Source organism: Anopheles funestus, chromosome 2RL, assembly GCF_943734845.2.
Source record: "Anopheles funestus chromosome 2RL, idAnoFuneDA-416_04, whole genome shotgun sequence".
Lineage (NCBI taxonomy): Eukaryota > Metazoa > Arthropoda > Insecta > Diptera > Culicidae > Anopheles > Anopheles funestus.
In genome coordinates this window covers 101,824,814-101,846,681 of record NC_064598.1, presented here as the reverse complement: position 1 = coordinate 101,846,681, position 21,868 = coordinate 101,824,814, and the positions used below count along the sequence as shown (strand labels likewise).

Below are 21,868 nucleotides of genomic sequence, written 5' to 3'. Positions count from 1 at the left end.
AAGATGGCAGAAAACGGCCGAGACGCGGGAATGTCTAGCGGATTTGCAGACAAACGATACCTCCCGCGAGGAGGCGATCTCGAGGAGACGAGATCGGTACGTCAGCCAGTTGCAATCTGCCCTTCTCCCATCGTATAGCTAATCACTTGCACTTTCAATGAGGGATGTCGGCAGTTGTCCGTCCCTTTTCAACCAGTTTAGCGAACTCGCCTCTGTAGCCTGTTTGCAAGTACGCACTATTTACCTACTAAGCTGCAAAAATAGGTGACATACGCGTTTTGTAGTTGACTGATTGCTTGGGGATTCCTAGTGACAGCCTCAGGGGCCTAACGTCTCCTGGGCGTGGATGTAATCCAGACTAGGCCAGCCGACTAACCGGCAAGTGAGTAACGCTTTTCTCCATCGTGCATAAATGCCTCTATATTTGCATTAAGAAACATCAGGAAGCGTATGCAATGTTCAACGCTTGGTTTTATATTTTTATTAAACTATTTTGTTTTACTATATGCAATGTTTAACGCTTGATTTTATGTGTTTATTAAACTATCCCTTTCTCGATGAGGTACATTATGGAACGCTAATTTGTTGTGGTTTGAATCATTATCCATGCAGACCTGTCCTGTCGTTGCATTACATAAGTGATAAGCGTGACCTGGAACAGGATCCCGCATGGTATCGTTCGTTTGAGACACGGAGAGCAACAATAAGCGTGATTTGTAAGTGGTCGTAATAAATTAATTCATCTGGTAAAATGCTAATTTTACGTTACGCAGGTGTAGGGCACGCGCACTCGCCGGGTGATAGTTAGATGAAAGTTGTCATACAGTGCCACTATAGCATGAAACAGCATGATCCATCGAAACAACCGGAAAACTATCGCACAGCGAAAATATTACACGTTTGATTATCAAAACAAAATCATCCTGGGCCTTTATGTTCAGTCGTGTAAGAAGGTTTGTTATAATCCGTTACTGTTAAAGACATCTTGCATGCATTTCGTGCCCACGTTTTTACTAGAGATGAGAATAACAAGTCGTTTTAGTGAATCAACTCAGAGTGAATGAGTCGGTATTAGGAGTCAGCTCGTTTAACGACTCACTCACGCATGAGTGTAAGTATGTAGCCGTGGTGAGTCGAGTCGCAAAAAGAGTAAATACCTGAGTTGAAACGAAAATGTGCGAGTGAGTTGAAACAAAAATGAGTTGAAACGAAACGGAATACTCAAACTAGCCAAATGAATGTACTGCTCGCTCTGTATAGAAAAAAATCCTAAAAATTTGAAAATTTTCGAAGGCTATAGCCTTAGTTTTTTTTGAGCAATTTAGCAAAATTTATAAATGTGAAATATTTTAATGCGAATTTGTTGCAAAAAGTTTCTTTTCACTCAAATGATGCTTTAAATTAAAAAAAGAATGAAAAATCAGAAAAAAATAAAAAAAATATTTTCAACTCGAAAATTTCATAAGGCTTACCCCTTAAGTTTTTTTTGAGAAATTTTGAAAAAAATGAAATTGATTTATTTTAATGCCAATTGGTTAAACTAAGTTTGTTTTCACTCAAATAATGCTTTAAATAAAAAAAGAGTGAAAAATAATATAAAATTCAAAAAATTCAAAAAAAATGAAAATTTCCTAAGGCTCATTTTTGCACCAAACTTTGCCTATAACTCAGTCGGTATCCAACGGATCACCAATCTTTATCCTGTGGTCGATAGATGGCACCAATGGCTACATTTTCTTCTTGGACGGTCATGCCCTCAGGTGTCCGTGCCAGAAGTTATTCGAAGAAACAAGTTCCATACCCTGTTTGGGAAAACGTAAAATTTTCCTCATTTTTGAGCAATGTAGCAAAATTTTTAAATGTGATATATTTTAATGGGAATTTGTTGCAATGTCTTTCTTTTCACTCAAATAATGCTTTAAGCTAAAAAAAGAATAAAAAATCTGAAAAAAATTTTAAAAAATTTTAAACCCGAAAATTTCATAAGGCTTAAGGCCCTTACGTTTTTTTTGGAAAATTTTACAAAAAAAAATGAAATTGATTTATTTTAATGCCAGTTGGTTGCAATGAGTTTCTTTTCACTCATATAATGCTTTAAATAAAAAAAGAGTGAAAAATAGTAAAAAAAAATGCTATAAATTTGCCAATTTCATAAGCAGAGGCGGATCCCGTTTCATGTCCTTGCCGATCAGACTAGCCCGCTTGTTCGCTTATATAGGTGTAATAGTTAGGCAGAGCGAGAAGTATATTCATTTGGCTAGTTTTGGGTATTGTTCACATGTATTCCGTTGAAACTCATGTGTATGAAACGTTTCGTTTCAACTCATTTTTGTTTCTACTCACGTATTTACTCCTTTTGCAACTCGACTCACCATGGCTACATGCTTACACTCGTGAGTGAGTAAGTGAAAAAAGAGTCGCTAAAACTCCTCGTGGTGAGTGAACGAAACTCGTTCAATACAACGTTTCAACTCACTATCTCACTCTTACTCACTTTGCACATCTCTAGTTTTTACTACTATGCTATTAACGACCTCTACTACTAAAATCATGCAGGCCATTTCTATCACTCTTCTTACTACCAGTGGCAGTTTTAACGGTAAACCGGGCCCCATGGTCGTAAGTGGATATAATAAGAACTATTTTCCCAATCGATTCATTTTACAGGGGCCTTATTCGCTTTCCCGCTTAGGGCCCAACACGTTCGCCTTGGGTTTCCAGAGGACTTAATCCACCAATGCTTACTAGACTCCCACGTGGCCGGCTAGATGGGATTTGATACCCGGCCTTGTGGCGTGGAACCGGCGCCATTTATCACATACACCACCAGGCTGCTTCCGGAGGTTGCTACTAGAACAAACTATTCTACGAAATGATTCACCATTGAAAGCATTAAATGAATTATATAAACATATTTTAAATGAGAAATCATAATTCAAAAGTATTTTAAATCACTAATGCTCAGTCGTGTGCAAAATCATACTCTTGGCCTTTCTAATCAATGCTCTGTTCATTTGAAAGGCCTAAAGAGGCTTTACGGGCTGGATCGACCGATCGATTCAACAAACTCGTTAGCGATCTTGTATTGTAGCAGAGCCAACATTGTCCTACTCGTGCCGGACTACAAGAAATTCCTAGCTGTGAACGTGGTGGTTGAGCAGTCGATAATTTCAGGAAGTAGACCAGCGCTAAACAAACCCAGTGAAGATCAAGAAGTCCAAGGATGTTGGCTACCAGGTGACCAAGGATGTAGGCGTATAGCGCGACGGGAGAGTCTGCGTTGAACGCTGTTTAATCTATCCGTTGCTCACTGATTGATTGGCATCCAGACTGCAGAAGGCTATTTAGTTTCAAGAGTTAACAGCATACAAAAAACATATTTTTTATAAAAAAGCAATGAATGAAATCTCGTTCATAATCTCGCGCAGTGTAAATATATCTTCATCAACATTTGCCGCTTGGGTCGGCAGCTGTCAACGTTGTGTTGACGTTTTGTCGGTGAAAGAAAACTATTGCTTGATTCATCATCTTTTGGGTGTGTGAGCGAATTTAGTTTGTTTACTTTTTACAATTTGCAAATATAAATAGTGAAAAACGAAAACTTACTGAGCTTATAATACTGTCCTGTTGCAGAAGAAGGCATTGCCATGGCTAAAAATACGTCCAGCTCTGCGTTCCGAAAAATCGATGTCGACCAGTACAATGAGGACAACTTCAAGGAAGATGACGCGGATCAGGCTTCCAGTGGGATGATAGTGCCGGATGAAGCGGAAATCAACTCACTTCTGAATCAATATCCTTTTCAAAGAGAACCGTTAAACAAAGTGCATTTACGAGATGTAGCTTTAGTCTGTTTTTCCCAGAACTGCAACTACCGTGCTTTCTTTTTTATACTGCACAACTTTCCTTAACTGACACTATTTTTTCTTCCGCACGGGTCGCAATATAGATGCCCTGAAAACCGTCCTTCAAAATGCACCGCTGATGTGCAAAAACCAGCAAGTGAAGGATAATGCGCTAAGCCTCACGTTGCGTGTGCTACTATCCATTAAATCGTCCCAAATCGATGCCGCCATCGAAGCACTGGATGATCCGGAATTGTGCGACGTGCTCATGAAGTACATTTATCGCGGATTCGAAATTCCCTCCGAAGGATCAAGTGGCCATCTGCTAACCTGGCACGAAAAGGTGTTCGCTAAAGGTGGCGTAGGAAGTATCGTGCGAGTGTTATCGGATAGTGCCCGAGCGTAAATCGCCATTAGCCATTCGGGCATCGTACCAGAAAAACAAGTCATTTGTCATCTTTTCGACAGTCCTTACTTCCTTTAGATAGCACAGATTTAGCTATGTTGCTGTCGCTAAATATGCGAACTTTTTCAGTACATTCTTTCCTCAACCTGCCGGCCAGATATGGTAGCCGTTTGTGGATGAGGTTTATTTTGAATTTGTTAAATAAATAGGCGATATACTAACAGATAATGAAATTAATTTTTTACATGCATTATAAGCATGTAATCGAGTATTGATGAGAAATTATTAATATAAGAAGCTATTTGAAGCACAATTTATCATGCTGCTCATGAAACACTTTTCTCAAAGAGACGCAATTTATTTTAATGCAACAAGCCTAGGGATTAAATTATTTATTACAATCTGGTGTGCTTGAAGTAAAATTTAATCTAAACGTTTAATTCAGAAACAGCGTTGGACTTTTTCCGTTCAAGGGGTAAAACTCATCACGCAATTAATTATTCTCAATATTGTATATGTAAAACATTAAACAACAAAACTGAATCATCTTACCGCTTGACTCGACGTAGGTTTTGTTCGGATTAATCAACGTTTGTTGTTTTTATTTATGCTTCAGCTCCATGTTCTTTCCTTGTCAAGTGAATAGAAAGATAACGGCTAGAAAGTGTACAATATTTTGGTTTTGTATTATTCCAGCAAACCAGCAAACTGTCTTTTAATGTCCTCCTAATCTCTTTCTACAGAGTTTAAACAAAAAATGCACAATCACAATGAAAAGGCGTCAATTATAGCACCACACGAGTGCAGTTTTAACAATACAGACAAAAAACATACATTATTCATATCAGAAATGCAGCTCCCAGACTTGTGGTGGACCGTTTTCTACCGTGTACCGATATTTTGCTAACTAGAATTTTCGATTGTGCTGACCCCCGGAAAACTCACAAAGTACGAAAGCAACTGAGATTTGAGTGCGTTTCTAGTGCGAATAACGGTTTAAAATTTCGAGGCGATTTACCTTTCTGTCCATAATTTCAATTTTTCGAATCGAGAGAGCGACATTTTCGGAGGAAACCGAAGTAGGAATGGTCCAGAACTTGAACTGGACGGGATAGGAATGGAATCTGTTTCACTGAACCGTGCTTCGGCACACACTAAATAGCATCCGGATGGTATATTTGAACTAGCAAAAGCATTTCCGTCATTCGTTCGCAAAACTGCAGCAAGTTATGCGTCGAGTTCGCTTTCCATTCTTCTACACTGCAATACATTATTTGAGTAATATTAAGACATAGAGGAAGAGAGAAACGGGAAGCGAATGGTATTGGGAAAAACCATTTGAAATATGCTTCTCCTTTGCTAGGAGATGATGTATCTAATGCTCTCAAATTATTCTACAGATTGTGTCATCCTTAAAAATCAATGTATGATGATGCGTATGGGTACAATTTCTCTTATCTTCTGTCGAGGTCCCACTTTTAATTTGCGGGGGGACACGATCGTATTGTATATTATTATTTAGCAAATATTGAATAGTTTAACATTTCATGTGAAGAATGAAGAATTTTCCATTGATTAATTTCCATACTGGTCTAACACAAGCTGTTCCATTCAATCGTGTACCGAACAGAAAGGTAATGCTGTCCGTTCGTATGGCGTGCGTAAATGTGTATGTTCTACTGGGGTCAAAATGTTCGACACACTAATGTAATTTTGAGATGCTTGCAAGCGAAACGTATTCGGGCGTTTTTAGAATGTACGCGTGCTGGTACTGCTGCATCTTTCAAGCTGAACGTTTCCATCTCCCAAGCTTAACGTAATTAACGGGTATCACTCCTTTTCCAGCACCGGAAACATCGACCAGCTACCATTTATGGTACTGGTACGTACTGTTATGTATTTGGTGTGCGAGAATAAATAGTTTAAACGACGCTTACCACATGTGTGTTTCTCGGATTTCACTGATGATGTGATTGGCACGTGTTAATGCCTGAAACAGAAAGATAAGAGGAATGTTCATGCTCATTACATATCGTTCGTGACGCATAAGGCATTTGCGTGAAGGGTTTGTATTTACCTTCAACATATCGCTTGCTTCCTTGCGCCGGATCGAGATGTGATCCGACTCGTTCAACAGTTCGTTGGCTGAGTCGGATTTGTACAGATGCGTCACCAGCTCAGACTGCAAGTTGTCCTTGACGAAGTTGACTAAGAAATGCATAATGGCCTTCGGTACGGAATCTTGAATCGATTTCCGCACAATGTAAAAGTACGATTTGATCAAGCGTTCTGAAATAAAAAGGTCATAGGCGTAACAGAATACGATTAAGTGATGGCCATAAATGGTATGTTTACAATGTTTTACGTTGACGTGTAGAAGTAACAATTTTTTATGGTTTGTTATTAAAAAGCATTTGCTAGCATATGTGGATTCGACTATAATGTGTGCCTCGTACAAAGTGACGGTTAAAGTTCCTCGGAGGCGAACTTTTTTCCTAAGCGGAATGTTTGTTTCTTGTCTTCTGAAGTCGCTGTGGACTGGTTTTTTTTTCGGGGGCTAACGTTGCATGGTAAGCGAGCAAGCACTCCAACCATAGCTTAATCGGCCACAGCTCGTACACTTTCTAATTCCCTTTCAAAACAATAAAGCCATGCATCATAAATGTATAAGTGAAATATCGCTTCTCTTGCATCCAAGCATGCACTGGACCGTAAAAGGAAGAGCACGTGTAATCTTTTTTACTGTTTGCTTACAACATGATGATGCTGCCATGATATACAATATGATCTCTATGCTTCTGCAACACTTACCGATAACATCACAATCCTTCTGTTCCTTATCGGTCAGTTTGCGGGACGAATGGTTCATCGGAACGTCCGGCAACAGATTGACCGGTTTAGTTGGGCTAAGTATACCATGGGTCGGAGTGTTGCTGGCTGTGCTGTTGCCACTTTCACTGCCCGGTCCGCTAATCTGCCCACCTGCACCGATTATGGCTTCCATATTCGGCGGCAAAATGCTTCCCAGCCATCCATGTTGCTCTGCCACATGGTTTTGCAGCTGTTGCTGTTGGTGGGCCGTTTGTTGTTGATTTGCATCATGATTTAAGTTCAGCATGCCTGTTTTATCAACCAGAGCTACCTGTCTATTCGATCCGGGACGCCGACTCGGTGGATTGCCCGTCTGATGGCCTGCCCACTGATCTTGCGAGTCGGTTTTGATCAGGCTCGGTACCAGTGCCGCATCCTTGTGAAAGTCAGGATGCTTGGTGTTAATGTACGCCAGCTCAATCTGTACCAGGTTCTCCACCATGCAATTAGTAGTGGGCAACCGTCGGCGCAACAGCTGCGTCACCACATCTACTATTTTCTCGTGCAGCTTCGGGAAACGTAACATCTCCTGCTGCACTTCCGTACCGCAGTGCTGTATGATGCGTTGCATCTCCTCGTGAATTAGCTCCACGCACCGGAGCGATGGATCTTCGAGACGACGAATTTGACGTTTCACCAACAGTTCGAAGCTTACCTCCGGCACGAACAAAGCCGGCCGTGGACCAGTCGCATTGCGGATGGCGGTCAAAATGTCCATCTTGGTCAACCCCGTCAGCGGATGGATGGAGTCGAGCGTTTTGCCAAACGTTTCGTGAAAAATGTAACAAATCCGTGCACCTCCGCACAGCTCGGTCGTTTCAATGTTGCGCGACGTGCCCTCAATCGTGGAACAGTAGGCCGATGCAAACTTTGTTATGATCTGCAGCAAGCACTGACTTTTATCGGTAACGTCTTCACCGTACGAATTCAGCAGCGACTGGAACTGAGATGCCATCACGTTAACGCGCGTCTTCAGATCGGGCAGACAGTCGCGGATGTGGTGCATCAGCAGACGGTTAAGCGTTTTGGCTAGGTAAGGTGTACCGTTGCGCGTCGCGAGCGTCGGATATTTCCGCTGCAAATACGCGGCCTCATCACGCAACTGATCTTCGATCGCTTTCTTATCGAGAATGTCCTGTTGGGAACGATTCATCACACCGATAATACCTAACTTCACCGGAATGACACGTCCGCACAGAATATCAATCGCATCCGTGCCGGCATCCATCAAGTCGAGCTTCGTTAGCACCGCAAGCGTACGACGACCATCCGGATCGACGTCTTTGGCCATCTTGAGCGCCTCACTCGTTGCCATGTCGGTGTTGGCTGCTGTCACAGCCAATATAATCGAGTTCGGATTTTCGATGTACTTCAACACCAAATCCTTAATCTGTGCTTCAATATCTTCCGGCTGATCACCGACCGGTACCTTCGTAATACCGGGCAAATCAACCAATGTCAGATTGACGACCTTGGTCGAGTAAATCTTCAGATTGATCGGTTCCGGGCAGATGCCCTTATTTGCTCCCGCCATTCGGTCTGTCTCGTTCTCAATCTCTTCGCGAATTTCGTTAAAATCGGTAAAAACCTTGTTTTTAATATGCAGGAAACGACCCCATTCCTCCGCGGTCACCGTGCCATGTTCAGCCGAGCGATGCTCACGGTCATCGAGTGGTGTGTAGACGAGCTGCAGGACCAAAGGACGACGCGTTACAATGCCGGTTCCACGCGGAAGGAATGTTCGACCGACCAGGCTTTCTATGACCGAACTTTTACCGGAACTCTGTTGAGTAGGAAACAAGAAAGGTTGTCAGTGTGCTGCTTCGTTTGCTTTACATCATCGCCGTTATTCATCATCCAATGACGGTGTCAGCGCGAGAAACAACCAGCAAACCTTCCAAATTTCGCGCGTTACATAATTTCTCCAATCAAATCCGATAAAAAAAAACAAACTTCGGACAGAAAACTAATGCAAACGATTGAGTTTAAAAATATTCGCATCAACCGCAATGGCTCGTAGACATGGAGTCAAAGTCCCTTACCTGGCTGCCAAGGACGACAATCTGTGGCAACTGTATAGCATCCGACCCTACGGTGTTGAAAACATCCTGCAACTTATTGACCACCGGAATGAGGGCTTCCATCGTATTGTAAGGGGTACGCTTATTGCTGCCTAATGTACCACAGTTCTCTTCGTTTACACACGGTACAAACGTGCGGATGTTTTTCGCACCGCTAAACACCGTTGCACTTTTGGCTTCAATCTGAGAAAAGCTGTAGGTTTTATCACAAAACTTCGTCACTTTCGCGTCGAGCAGAAAAAGATGATTTGCTTGCTTTTCCCCTTCGTTTCCTACCGTTGCTTTTAATCAATCCTACTTGACAGATAAACGATCAGTTACGAATTAAGCTACATCTACACTACGTGGACGGTAGTGGAGAGAAAACTAGAAGAATGTTGTGTTGCCAGAAAATTAAAAGTATGAATAAAATATAGTAATGGTATCGCAAAGTTACATTACTTCAGGGAATGCTGGTTGTATCAGTAGTTTGTTCATGTTTGTCCTACAGTTGCTGCTATACGCACAATTGTTCAATGTGTGGTCTAGTCGAGCGATAACTTTTTACCGCTTTACCGTCAAACGTCAATGCAGTCACACATTCACGTGAAGGAAACCTCGCTGTTTCATTCAATACAGTTCAAGTGATAAAACCGCCGCAACGCGTTGCAAATACAAAGTTGTTTGTTACATTAGTTCGTATTGTGAATTGTGTGTACCATAATTAATCATTGTGCTAGTTCAAGTGTAGTTGGTGTATCGAAATTTATCAAACAGACGCTACCTACTTTTGAAGAGAACAGCATTTCCGCCACCATAACCTTAATTTTCAACACGAGCACCACTCCAAGCTGTCGACGCATAACCTAACACCGACACCATGAGAAAGCGGTCCCTTTCGGTCGCATACGACCGCCCTCAACAATTGGACCGTTTATCGAAAAAATTTGAAGGAGGTATTGCTTATTTCCGCTATAACAGGGCTATGTAACTTTTTTTTTTAATTATCGGAACAATTTGTTTACAGTTCCTTCCGAACACGAGAATGAAAGTGAAACGGAAGAAGAAAACGATGAGGTTAAGGAAAATGTCGATTCCGATTGGACGAAAACCGATTACAAAGCGCTGATGGATCAACTTCGATCGGTTGTGCCGAAAAAGGACACCAAACAATGGAAAGGAACACTTAAAAAAATCGATTGGGCACATGTGGCATTTGAAGGCCGTACCCCTGATGAGGTAAAGGCAGTTACAGAAGAATTAATGCGTAAAATTCGAAAATATCGCACCTTAAGCGAGATGATCGACGATATACCCTTGCACGCAAACAAAAACTGCGAAATGAGAAAACCGAAAAATCCTCCTTCAGCATACAATTTCTTCGTTAAGGAGAAATATACAAAATTTAAAAATAAAAACCCTGATTTGTCAAGCGTAAGTATAGATTGAATGTTTTCCAACGGTTCTTTGATGATTTGTTTACTTTTATTGGTTCATTGTAGCAAGCAATTTTTAAATTGGTCTTACAAGGGTACGGCAATTTGTCAGAGAAAAAGAAACGAAAGTACGAGGCAATGGCCGCAGAGGCTAGGGAAGTTTACAAACAGCAGTTGGAGCAATACTAGTTAGTATACAACTTAGAACCAAGTTAAGTTTACCTCTAACTTTTCCACGTTTTCCTTTTAGCTTGGACAACCCAGAAGCAGTAAGAACAAAATCGAATTCAAAATCAAGAAATCCAAAGACACCGTTCGGGTTTTTCCAAAAACATAAGCGAATGGAAAACCCAGGTTTAACTTCAGGAGAATTACGCTCACAGTGGCATAGTCTGGAAGTAAAGCAGAAATTGAAATACATTCAACAAGCATTTAAGTCCCAACCCCCAGACACAGCAAAACCGCTCAAGCTAACAAAAAATGAGCAGTGTTTGTTGGAACAAGCACAGGGCAAACCAGCACCGATCCCTCGGTCAACGAGTGAATATTATTTGCAACATTATACCGATAAAAATGCGAGTTCGGGTTCGATGTCCACATGGCGCAAGGAAAAGTTAATCGATTTCAAAAAACTGCCAAAGGTACGAAAGTTAGAGCTGGAGATAGAGTACCGTAATGCAAAACTAGAGTACGTTAACAAGTATGAGAACTACATTGCGAATATAACCGATCAAAAGGCACAACAAGCAGAAATCGATCTGTTAAAATCCTTCATCGAGAAAAAAATGGATAAAGAAGACCGAATACAGTTGCCGGACGATAATCGTCCATTTAGTTCATTGGTACAAATGACATTGCTTGAAAATGAATTGGATGTACTGCCTATTGCCGAGTCGACAATTTTACCGAAAAACAAGAAAAAGCCCAAGAATGCCACACCGCAGAACGGTTCCATCAGCGCAGGCAACCCAAAACAAAAGCCTCTTAAATCTATTCTGAAAAGTCCTACCAAGACGTCTACGGTTGCGAAAAACGATAAACATACATTTGTTGAACCAGCTGTTCCTTCGAAGAGTAAAAGGAAACATTCATTAAACGAAAATGACTCTGACAGGTAAGTGAAGGCTGGTGATCGCTGATCGCTGCTAGTGTTGCTTGTACTTCAATGCAAAAACGTATATAAATTTCTGTTTGCAGTAGCTTCGAAAAGAAGAGCAAACGTTCAATAGTTCCGGTACCGATCATTGAGCCTGATATGAAGACAAACATTTCTAAAGGAAATGGTACTATTAATGCTACTGCTGCGGTAAAGCTAAAAGAACCTGTGCGTCCGCCCAAGTAAGTGTCTATTATGTTATCTGTACAACGGTTATATGCATTCTAAAATGTGTTTATTTGCCTTTTCATTGCAGCAACATTCTTGAATATTACAAACAAAACTACTACCTTGGAAAGGCAGAAAATTGCACAGAATCGTACAAAAAATTGTCCACAAACCGCAAAGAAAATCTGAGAGAGGAAATGCGTGCGGCGCAAAAAAAATACTTTAAAGAATTGCAAAAATACCTCAAAACCGTAGACCCACAACATATTAAAGGCTATCTCAAAAAACTGAAGCAAGCCCAGATTGATTTTAACATCAGAGAGGAAACGGTTTACGAATCTGATTCGGTTGAGAATTCGGAACGAATGACTAAAAAAACTCCTAAGCAGGAACCTCAATCGAGTAGTGGCGAAAGCAGCGAGGAGAGCAGCGAAGATGAAAACAATCAGAACGGTCAAAACAATAGTACAGATGATAACGCAACCAGCGACGATGAATGAGGAACTGCACTCGATCGTTAATGCAGTTCTGCGGTACAGATGGTTTGGTTCGTTTTTTTTACGCGGGTTTCTCTATCATTTTGTAGTTTGCACACCGAGTTATGATAGAGCACTGGGTTAGCAATGTTTTGCTATGTGTAGTTTTCTTAAGCTTAAGCATTTTTTCTTTCTAGATACTGTTATAGGCTGTTAAGGTAAGCAGAACCGCGCAGTGTGTACGTGTAAAATGTCGTATTTCTGATTGCCATTTCTGAAAGTTCTATTAAAACATTGGACTACCGTAGCAATTTATTACAACATAACTATAGTTATGCTTTCTATTCTGAAATAGTGCACGAGAACGAATCATGCGTGTAGTGTGAATTTTAAAATATGTAAATGAGTACAGATGAAAATTACCGTGTTAATTTACTTTGATTACAACTTCGATTTGAATAAAGTTGAAAATTACCGTAAGTACATAATCTTGTAGTTGTTTTTTTAGCGTAGCATAAACGTATTTATGCAAGGAGTGATGATATAAATTGCATCTACCTGTTGGATTGCACTACATCAGAAAGCAGCTGTCAAAAACGTCAAAGTCATCTTCGGTGCGTGTATTGAGCAGATGTGCATTAGCCTCCATTTTTCTGTTGTATCTGCTCGGTATTAGAAGTTCATTACGTTTTTAAAAGGCAACTCAAAAGTGCACAGTAAAATGCAATCTCTACGCAAAACTACTGCATGGATGATTCCCAGTGGATTGAGGTAAATAATGTTTTTTTCAGTTACTTGCTTGTAGACTAGTGTGACCCTATCGTAGAAGAAACAAAAAGCTTCAACCATGAAGGGTCCGAAAACCAACGCACTGGCTGGGTGTACCCCTGGGGCGCTGATCCAAAGCTGTTATCGGTTTTCAATGTCCAACCCGTGTTGAAGCGTTCTTGCTTATCATTGTGGTGCGAATCACGATAAAGCGGTTCTGTTCTTTTTAAAACATTATGTTATTACCTTCCAGAGTCGCACGCATGAGCGCCGGTGAGATGGGTAGTGGTGCCGGTAAGGGTGGCGGTGGTGGCGGATCGATTCGTGATGCCGGTGGTTCTTTCGGCAAAATGGAGGTCGCTCACGAGGAAGAGTACTTCTACAAACAGGTACACCAAAATAGCATCAGAATGTGAACGTTAAGTGCGTGATGAATCAATTATTAACTTGAAATATTCATCTTTTATTTTTAGCGCCAGGAACAGCTCGCTAAGCTTAAAAAGCAAGCCATTAATCAGGAAGATTTCCACTCGGAATCGATCAAGCACCATGAAGAAGCCATCGCACGCCATAAGAAAGCCATGGAGCAGCTGAAGAAAAAATAAAAGCACCTGCCGTAAGCGATCGCTCGATAGAGAGCATCAGATCAATGTGCATCACGGATCCAGCACGGGTACTTAATGTTTGTATGTGCACTTGTATGTGATTGAAGCAGAGTATTATCCCCGTGTCCGTTTTCCCGGTGGTGGTGGGTTGAAGTATTTTCGGATATGTTAGAATAAATTATAGAATTCAATTCACATACTAACATCGCGCGTCCGTCCTAAAATGTATCGTGAAAGAAAACTCAAACGGAGGACGGGAATCTATTTTTGTCCGTTTTGTGCTATCTTGCTGAATTATTGAAACTGTCGTACAACTGGGTCTTACGTTCTATTGAGATTAACAGCTGCTTAATTTGGTGTTTACACATAGACGGCAGCTCTAAAAATAAGCACTATTCGATGTAATTGCATAAAAGATCGATTTATTTGTATAAATGATTCTATTCTAAACTAGTGCTTCTGATTGGAAAAAGAATAGCACACTGAATGCAAAATTTGACTAATAGTCACTTATTCACTTTGCTTATGCTTAGAATAATGCCTTTTCAACACAAATGAATTTAAAATTATATTATAATATAAAAGGTATATTGTTATCAATACGGCCAGGCCGTTCTATCTGAATAAAAAAAAGAAAGGTATATAGTTCTCGAACCGCGAACTACTTCTCCTGACACAATAATTAACACGTTGAGCATAGTTATGGTAGTTGACACCACCAACTACTTATTATCGTTTAGGCCAAAGTCAATCCAAACTGAAGCTACCGAAGTTCACGGTTGAATTAATTACTGCCAAAAACTACGATAACTCCCGTCCCCATGGGTGAGTCTCAACCAGGACCGTACGCGGACTAGCCTCGCATTTGATAACATATTGTAAACCGCTGTTATGATGAGGTAATTGTTTCAGTTCCAAATGTCCAAATGTCATGGAATTAATTAAAACCATAGTAAAGAAACCCCCACTGTTCTAAATCCCACCTGCTGTTAATTTTTGTCCAGCTTTTATCACATTTAATAGGTTTATAGGTATAGGGGCGGCCCGATTGTGCATGTGATAAACGGCGCCAGTCCACACGGCCGGACCGGGTTCAAATCCCATCCGGACCGTCCCCTCGTAGCAAGGACTGACTATCCGGCTACGCGGTAAAATTAGTCTAGTAAGCCAGAAATGGCCGGCGTGACCTGTAAGGTCGTTAAAAGCCAAGAAGAAAGAGAGAGAGAGGTTTTTGGTTGCTTATTTTATAACATTTCTGTTTTAATAGAATTTCAGATATGCTAGAAGCAGTATAACTGTGGCAACGATTTCAACAGAAGAACAACTATCGCTGTGTTTGTTGGACTACGTGTGGGTATAATTTGCCCCCTCCTGACACACCATAATAGTAAAACGGTATCTATATTTCACCCCGAAAACACTTCATAATATGCATTTGCGCAGCAATCTTCTTATTGGTCTCCGTATTGGCTTACGCGATTCCATTATTTTTCTTTCATCTATTGCAATGCTGTCCCCGTATCAAACGCATCAAACATGGGAGGCGGCAGGAGAGGGAGACCGTATAGAATGTGAAAACGTCCTTTCTTAGTGGGATAAAGTACAGCGCCACAATAGGGGAAAAAAGGATAAAAGTGTAGTATCCCTTACTTGCTGTAAAGACTTCGATGGGATGGACTGACTTGCTGTCCTTAGAACTACTTTTCCAGTTCTTATCCTTCGGCAGGGACATTTGAGCATGTGAGGAAATTATGTCAAGTATGTGATGGTATTTAAATAATGCCCGCTTACTATTGCCAGGGCATCTTGCTGTCCATCCACACTTTACCAACCAGCAGTGAACATTTCTCGATCGATGCTTACACACGGAGCTTAAGACGTTCGCAGGAACAGGAAACAGTTTATCCGTAATGTTTTTTTGCTAAATGTACAAAACTTTCGCATTGTTGGAAGATTATTGTAATAAACCAAATGGCCAAATCATTTGCCTCGCTTATGCTCCATAAAATGTTCATTATTTAGCTATTCGAACAGAACTTTTTGTCGGATGGTTCGATGCTGATTAATTGTATATCTCGGCTACACCGGCAAAATGACGGAAACCCCATACTCAGTAAAAGGACCAGTTTCATCAACTTTGTCGATGTAAAACAAATTAAGTAATCGACCAACACGTTTCACGTTATAAGCTATAAGCGAGGGTTGGAATATATGTATGGTGTAAGGTTTGGGAATTTGCTACCCTCGATTTTTGGAAGGTTCAGATACATAAATTGCATGCGTGTAGAATACGTGCCCTTGTTGCTGCCCAAATACTCACAGTTTTCAGCTCATAACGGTGATTATTTGTTCCTACGTTGCTTATAATTTTATTCCTTTCACTCACACGCTTGTTGGGCAATAAAGCTTAATAGAAATACGAGAAACTCGTCCACTTTTTTGTATGCACCTTCTGTTGTATCTCTGCAGTACTCGAGGACACTCTTGGCACGTGCAAGAGTTCATTCAACAATGTACAAATAGAGCCATCAGCTTTATTGGTGACTAAACGTGATCGGGAATTCATCGTGGTCACGAGCCGTTAGCTGTGCAGCCAAGGTTTTCGAAAACCGAACTTGGTTGGACCGGTGCAGCACAGCAATCGGCATTGGATTACTTTTTACAATAAAATCAATTAATGAAAAGAATGATGTTTGGAATGCGTGTTGCTTACTACTCCTTTCATCTTTCAAACAAAAATTAAAATATTAACCACAATCCATTTAACGGTACCTTCCTATTCGTTACCCAACTTCCCATACTTCTCTCCCTTCTAGTGCAACACGTTATTGCATGTTTGTCTGGCCGTCGTTTTGGTAGCCCGTAATTTAATAACGTATTGTGTAAAAAATGGCCCAAACTCGCATGTGATTAAATTGACGGATGGCACCTCCCTTGGAAATGTAAATTTCCCAGACATGAGCATAAACTTATCTAGCAAGGGTAGGGCGCGTCCGTTCAGTAGGGCGGCTGTAATAAACCTACAAACACATACATGCTCTCTCCTTCGGAATTACGTCATAATTGTCCCAAAATGTGTGGTGATCCTTATTATGTTTGTCCACACACACAAACCCGAAGGATGGCTTCGTTAATGTTCTGTTTTATACTGTCATTTTTCTCTCCTTCTGTGATTTACCCCCGAAAGCTGATACGCGACTTACCCTTATCAGTTTGTTCGCCGCTTTCGTTTTTACTCTTTGTACAATTTTGAATGTTGATATTTTTAAATAATTTTTGTCTATAATCACTTTTCTATTTCCCTTTTCTCTATTCAGCTTTTTCCACGTACAGCTCGATAAGAAGGTCCTTTAATTGATAAGGTCATTTTTATCAGTATCTATCTGCATTTTTGGTTTATACCGCCGGTTCATCGTAACAAGATTTTTCAAGCATGAAACATTGAAAAAATAGGCGTGGAAAAACCATTACAAGGTGAGTAAATCTGACACTATTTCGAAGCGTTGACCTAATTCGATGGAACACGAGACACGGGACAAATGATAAAAAAAAGAAATTTACTACACCTAGGCACCCCCTACACGGCAGTGGAAAAGCGTGCTGTAGGAATGTTTTCCCGAGCCTGAAAAGATTTTTTCTTCCAACTACCCTTCTACAACTAGTTGATTACGCGCACCCTCATAGGGTTTTGTGGAACACATACGCATGAGGCCATCAATTTGACAAATAAGGCTAAAATGCATCTGTGTTGAACATTCACATCATTTTGTTTGCTTTTGATTGTCCTTTTTGTATTCGGGCGCCCATCCTAATCAAATCGATGAACCCTTGCAGGCATGATTGATCGGTTTTGTGGAGGGTAACCCACAAAACAACCCCTTTTTCCAGTAATTCGATGTCAATAGTAATTTAATCGTAAATTTATTACAAACGACAGGGAATTGCTCAGGTTTCGCGCCTCGTCCGCCAATTGTCTGCGAATGGGTTGCTGTGCATGGGGCACTTTTAACAAACCAAAGAACCGTATAGAATAATGGGCCGGCATTTATTAAAAAGTCACCCCACGAGTCATTGGGTGGGAGTTCGTACGGTACCATATCGCCATAGACCAGTCGTTTCAACTATCGCTCATTGACGTTGGGTTTAATTTTATTATTTCTTTTTCTTTTTTACTATCCCCAATTAAGTCCACGCCTTCGAGAACCCTAAAGGACCTGTGTCCCAAAAGAATAGGTGAGCTTTCTTCCCTATCCGTACGATCGGCGCTTCGGCTAGACTGGCTGATGAATGGCAAAATCGGGACGCACGCTCGACCGGTTGGGTTCGTTGACCGCTTTTCGTGTGCTGGCAGTCGGTCCTGGCGCAAGGATCTGGATCACCTCGTAGTCGTAGCAGTACGATACATTATAAGAACTGGTCGCCCATTTAAACGGTGTCTGTTCATTGTTTCGTGCGATTTCATACGCCTAACCGGTGGGGCTGGTGCCGGGTTTCCGTCCTCGATGAGAGGTTTGACGTTGGAAGAACCTAGCCGGACATCATCTTGAGCGGGAAGTGGCAATTCATGGCAAGGAAAATGGCAACAAGGTGCCAAGGAATGACCGCGAACTACAGCAACACTGTCGATTCCCGCCGATGATAGATGGATGCACTAGCGGACGTAATTTCTGTACACTTCCTTTCTGGCGGCAGTTCTTAGACCTCGTTGCATGCGTTTTAACTACTGCATTCCACGAGGAAGTAGCTGCAATAAGGATAGTGGGATATTGCGTTGAAGTAAAAGGTTTAAAGAATTTAAAGAAAGGTTTAAAGAAACTCCTTGATATTAGACTATCGGTCGCTTCGCTAATTATGAATCTTATCATACTAAGCTGTGATCAATTTTGTTTGGCTTGGGTGGAGAATTATTTGTAGTTTATATCATTAATGTCACTCGAGGTAAAAAGAGATATCGTTGTATATTATGTTCGAAATCGTACATTCCCTAATTGCTATTTTAACCTGCATTTCTTACCCATTGTGTTGTATCCCGAACCAAAACCACGATACATAAGCAGGTCTTATGTATTATTTTGTCGTTCACACCATAGACAATTCTCTTTGGTTTCCCTTCACTTACCACGCTAGCCCATTTACGCTAGCCTTTTAATCTCATTCCACCGGCAATAACTCGGTGCAATTATAAAATGGTGAGCAACACTGGCACCACTATTTGCCTTTCTATACTCGTACCCTTTGGCAGGAGTCCTGTTGAAGCTCGGCCACGTGCTCTTCACTTTTAAATGCACTCCACCAAAAGAGTGGATTCCATTCCGAGAGGAAGAGCATCCGCGTTCACAATTGTCCCACAGGAGAAGACCACCTTCTAGTCAGTGATGCTCGCTATCTTCATTCCATTTGCACCGTCATTTTCAGTTCTTTTTCGTTTGGTTTTTTTTTTCCAACCCGAAGGCTCGCTACAGAAGTGGTTGCTTTTTATGCGGTGGTTCTACATTGTCCATCCGCTATAGATGGATTGGAAAATTGTTGGAATGACATATTGGTTTTTGTACCGAGGTCATTTAGATTCGCGCCGCGTACCTGGTACCGCATTATTTGTGCGCACCTGCAGTTTAAATGATGTCCGCTAGAAGTGATATCCTGTCACACAGTTTATTGCGGCCACATCCCGTCCGTTCTATTGTTTGTGCAGCTCACTGCTAACATATTGCCATCAATCCCGGCGAGGAAGTTCACTTAACTGTCCCATCGCAATGTAGTCCACATCGTATTGTGTTGCCTCACAAAAGGATAACGAAGACGGTTCTCGTCCGCCACGGCAAACGATGGCGCATACTTCCTTTCAAACACCTTGCAACACGATTGAGGATGCTGCTGGGTGGCCTTCTACGGCACGAGAGAAAGAGAGCCAGGGAAATAGAGTCCCCCTCACTAGTACACCCATGTACGTACGGCAGGATAAAAGGATGATAATATCCGGTGGCAAGTTCTAACCGCACGGAACGTACCGTGCATAATTATATGGGTATGAATATTAAATATGAGAATTGTTGGCATTTCTCAGAGTTTGCTGTGTGGCACGCGTCGATGGAAATGCCATTTTGTGCGCTTGTGGGCATCGGCTTGGTACAAAGCGCACAGGAATTTCTCCACAGAAATACCCACCGGAGCGGGTTTGTGTGATAAGAAAGGGATAAGAAAGTATCACCAAAGTGAGCCACAGCATCTTACCGTTGGTTTTTCGATTCCTTCCACTTCCATTCCTCCACCAAACAATCGGTTAACCTAAAGAGAAAGAGACATAGAGCAGTTCTTTGGCGATGATTTGGAGCAAAACGATGGTATGAAAATATCGAAATAACTTCGCCCAAAGAATTCCGGTCGGTGTACGCCGTTCGAATGATGGATGGCAGATGACCGATCTTTTATGTGGTTCTACCTCATATATGCCATTTGCATAATCTTCCTGTCCGCAATGTCTCTCGAGAACAAACAGTCCCTGCATCGTTAGGAAGGTAATCATTATCTCGGTTTATTACTTCACCGTATTAGCACAGTTAGTGAAGATATCGATTGGTTTTGCGTTTTCTGCGTTTTCTGGGAAGTGCCATCATGAAGAAGTTGTGCTACCGTCGACACGCTGGTAATTCGATACGTAACAACATCTTCAATATAATTAAATCGATTTCTTGCAGATTTGTACAATTAACTCATACTGATACGTTGTCCATCGTGGTTTCGTGCATTCATGTTCGGGCTTCTCATTTTTTCGCTGCAGCATGAAGGGAAAATAGTTTTCTTTCTAAGTAAAATTTCTTACAAGGAAATGGGAAGATATTTTCTTACCGTGACACATAAAGAACTCTACAGCTTACCATTCCAAATGAAACTGAGCCATTTGCTGACTACTTTATTGCATCGTCCAATTGTTACTCCGAGATACTTAAAGGGGCTTTACAACTTCCGGTCACAATTTCATTGAATACACTTTCCGGGATTCTTCTTGAACGAATGATGAAGAACAAACGTAAATCTTGTCCCCTTTTTTTTGCTAATGGCTTACGAAAAGGTTGCGAGTTCTCGAAGGGCAGACACTTCAAAGCATTATTTGAATGTCACTAGGACACGGGTCAATGGAAAGAAAAAGATTCTAGAAGACAAGCTTGTGACATCAAAGAACACGATGTGGTGGCAGTTGGATGACGTACTTTCTTTCCAATTGAACAGAGAAAAAATCCCGGTCAGGGAGAACTACAACCTGGTTGATATGCTTAATGGTTCGATGGTAATTATTTACAACAAACGATCGGGTTTTGCGTTATGGCGTGTAGTCCTGTTGTCTTACAGCACATAAGGATAGTACGAAGCGTATGGCGCAGCGGTGTACGCAGTCGCAAAGGGAGCACTGTATGCAGCGGCCACTGGAGCCGTAGTATAGGCAGCAGCGACTGGCGAGCTGTAGGCGGTATAAGCAGCGGCAACTGGAGCGCTATAGGATGCGGCAACCGGGGCAGTATATGCAGCAGCCACCGGAGCAGTATAAGCGGCCGAGACAACAGCCGGTGCGGTGTATGCAGCGGCTAAACCATTGTAGTTTCTGGCAATGACCTGCGAGCTCTGGGCAGTTACCACGCCCGGAGCGGCAACGACAGCTGCCGTCAGCGGCTTACCGGAGGCACAGGCAACGGCGATGGCCACGAAGATGATCACTTTGGCGAACATGTTGAGATTGTTTTGTTGAGAAGTTTGGTAAGAAACTTAATGCTGATCGTTTGCTGGATGTGAACTGTGTGTCGTTTGTTGGACGCGGCAGCCCCATTTATACTTGATCGTATAGTAACCGCGGTGTAAAATGAAGTGCTAAGACCCGAAATATTGTACCAAACGGTGGTAAGGGAACCGAACGTATGTATCGCGGTCATCGAACGTCATTGAAGGTCCTCCCCTTGGGCAGTGCACTACTAGCAGTGCGTAGTGCGTTTGATTAAGCATTCCAACCCGATCACGTCGCGTCAACATTTTGATCGGTGTTGAACGTGCTGCGGTGGTGGCCAGGTCACACCGGACACCAGGAGGA

The 21,868-nt window shown here is 41.7% G+C and overlaps 6 protein-coding genes across 7 annotated transcripts in view; 4 read left to right on the top strand and 2 right to left on the bottom strand.

Annotated features, from left to right (window-relative positions):
- Positions 1-21,868, top strand: part of LOC125761750 (uncharacterized) — a 137,929-nt gene that overhangs the window by 88,797 nt on the left and 27,264 nt on the right. The window lies entirely within an intron of this gene.
- On the top strand, positions 3,441-5,550 carry LOC125761771 (actin-related protein 2/3 complex subunit 5-C). Its single transcript, XM_049423232.1, has 3 exons — positions 3,441-3,535; positions 3,634-3,793; positions 3,936-5,550. Exons 2-3 carry the CDS (start codon positions 3,648-3,650, stop codon positions 4,249-4,251), a joined length of 462 nt encoding a protein of 153 aa, XP_049279189.1. The 5' UTR covers positions 3,441-3,535; positions 3,634-3,647; the 3' UTR covers positions 4,252-5,550.
- Positions 4,910-9,522, bottom strand: LOC125761753 (dynamin-1-like protein). Its single transcript, XM_049423209.1, has 4 exons — positions 9,165-9,522; positions 7,063-8,905; positions 6,329-6,540; positions 4,910-6,241 (listed from the first exon to the last, which is right to left on the bottom strand). Exons 1-4 carry the CDS (start codon positions 9,264-9,266, stop codon positions 6,185-6,187), a joined length of 2,214 nt encoding a protein of 737 aa, XP_049279166.1. The 5' UTR covers positions 9,267-9,522; the 3' UTR covers positions 4,910-6,184.
- Positions 9,775-12,898, top strand: LOC125761754 (nucleolar transcription factor 1-like). 2 transcript variants are annotated; one of them, XM_049423211.1, is made up of 6 exons: positions 9,775-10,138; positions 10,210-10,616; positions 10,685-10,806; positions 10,869-11,732; positions 11,819-11,956; positions 12,031-12,898. In XM_049423211.1, the coding sequence occupies exons 1-6, from the start codon at positions 10,063-10,065 to the stop codon at positions 12,440-12,442; spliced, it is 2,019 nt and encodes a 672-aa protein (XP_049279168.1). In that variant the 5' UTR covers positions 9,775-10,062; the 3' UTR covers positions 12,443-12,898. The 2 variants fall into 2 exon arrangements, with proteins under 2 accessions (XP_049279168.1, XP_049279167.1); XM_049423210.1 differs by having other exon boundaries at positions 9,777-10,138; positions 11,816-11,956.
- Positions 13,010-13,994, top strand: LOC125761777 (ATPase inhibitor mai-2, mitochondrial-like). Its single transcript, XM_049423239.1, has 3 exons — positions 13,010-13,189; positions 13,440-13,575; positions 13,660-13,994. Exons 1-3 carry the CDS (start codon positions 13,140-13,142, stop codon positions 13,789-13,791), a joined length of 318 nt encoding a protein of 105 aa, XP_049279196.1. The 5' UTR covers positions 13,010-13,139; the 3' UTR covers positions 13,792-13,994.
- Positions 20,663-21,598, bottom strand: LOC125761776 (vitelline membrane protein Vm26Ab-like). The gene has a single exon (XM_049423237.1). The coding sequence runs from the start codon at positions 21,511-21,513 to the stop codon at positions 21,133-21,135; it is 381 nt and encodes a 126-aa protein (XP_049279194.1). The 5' UTR covers positions 21,514-21,598; the 3' UTR covers positions 20,663-21,132.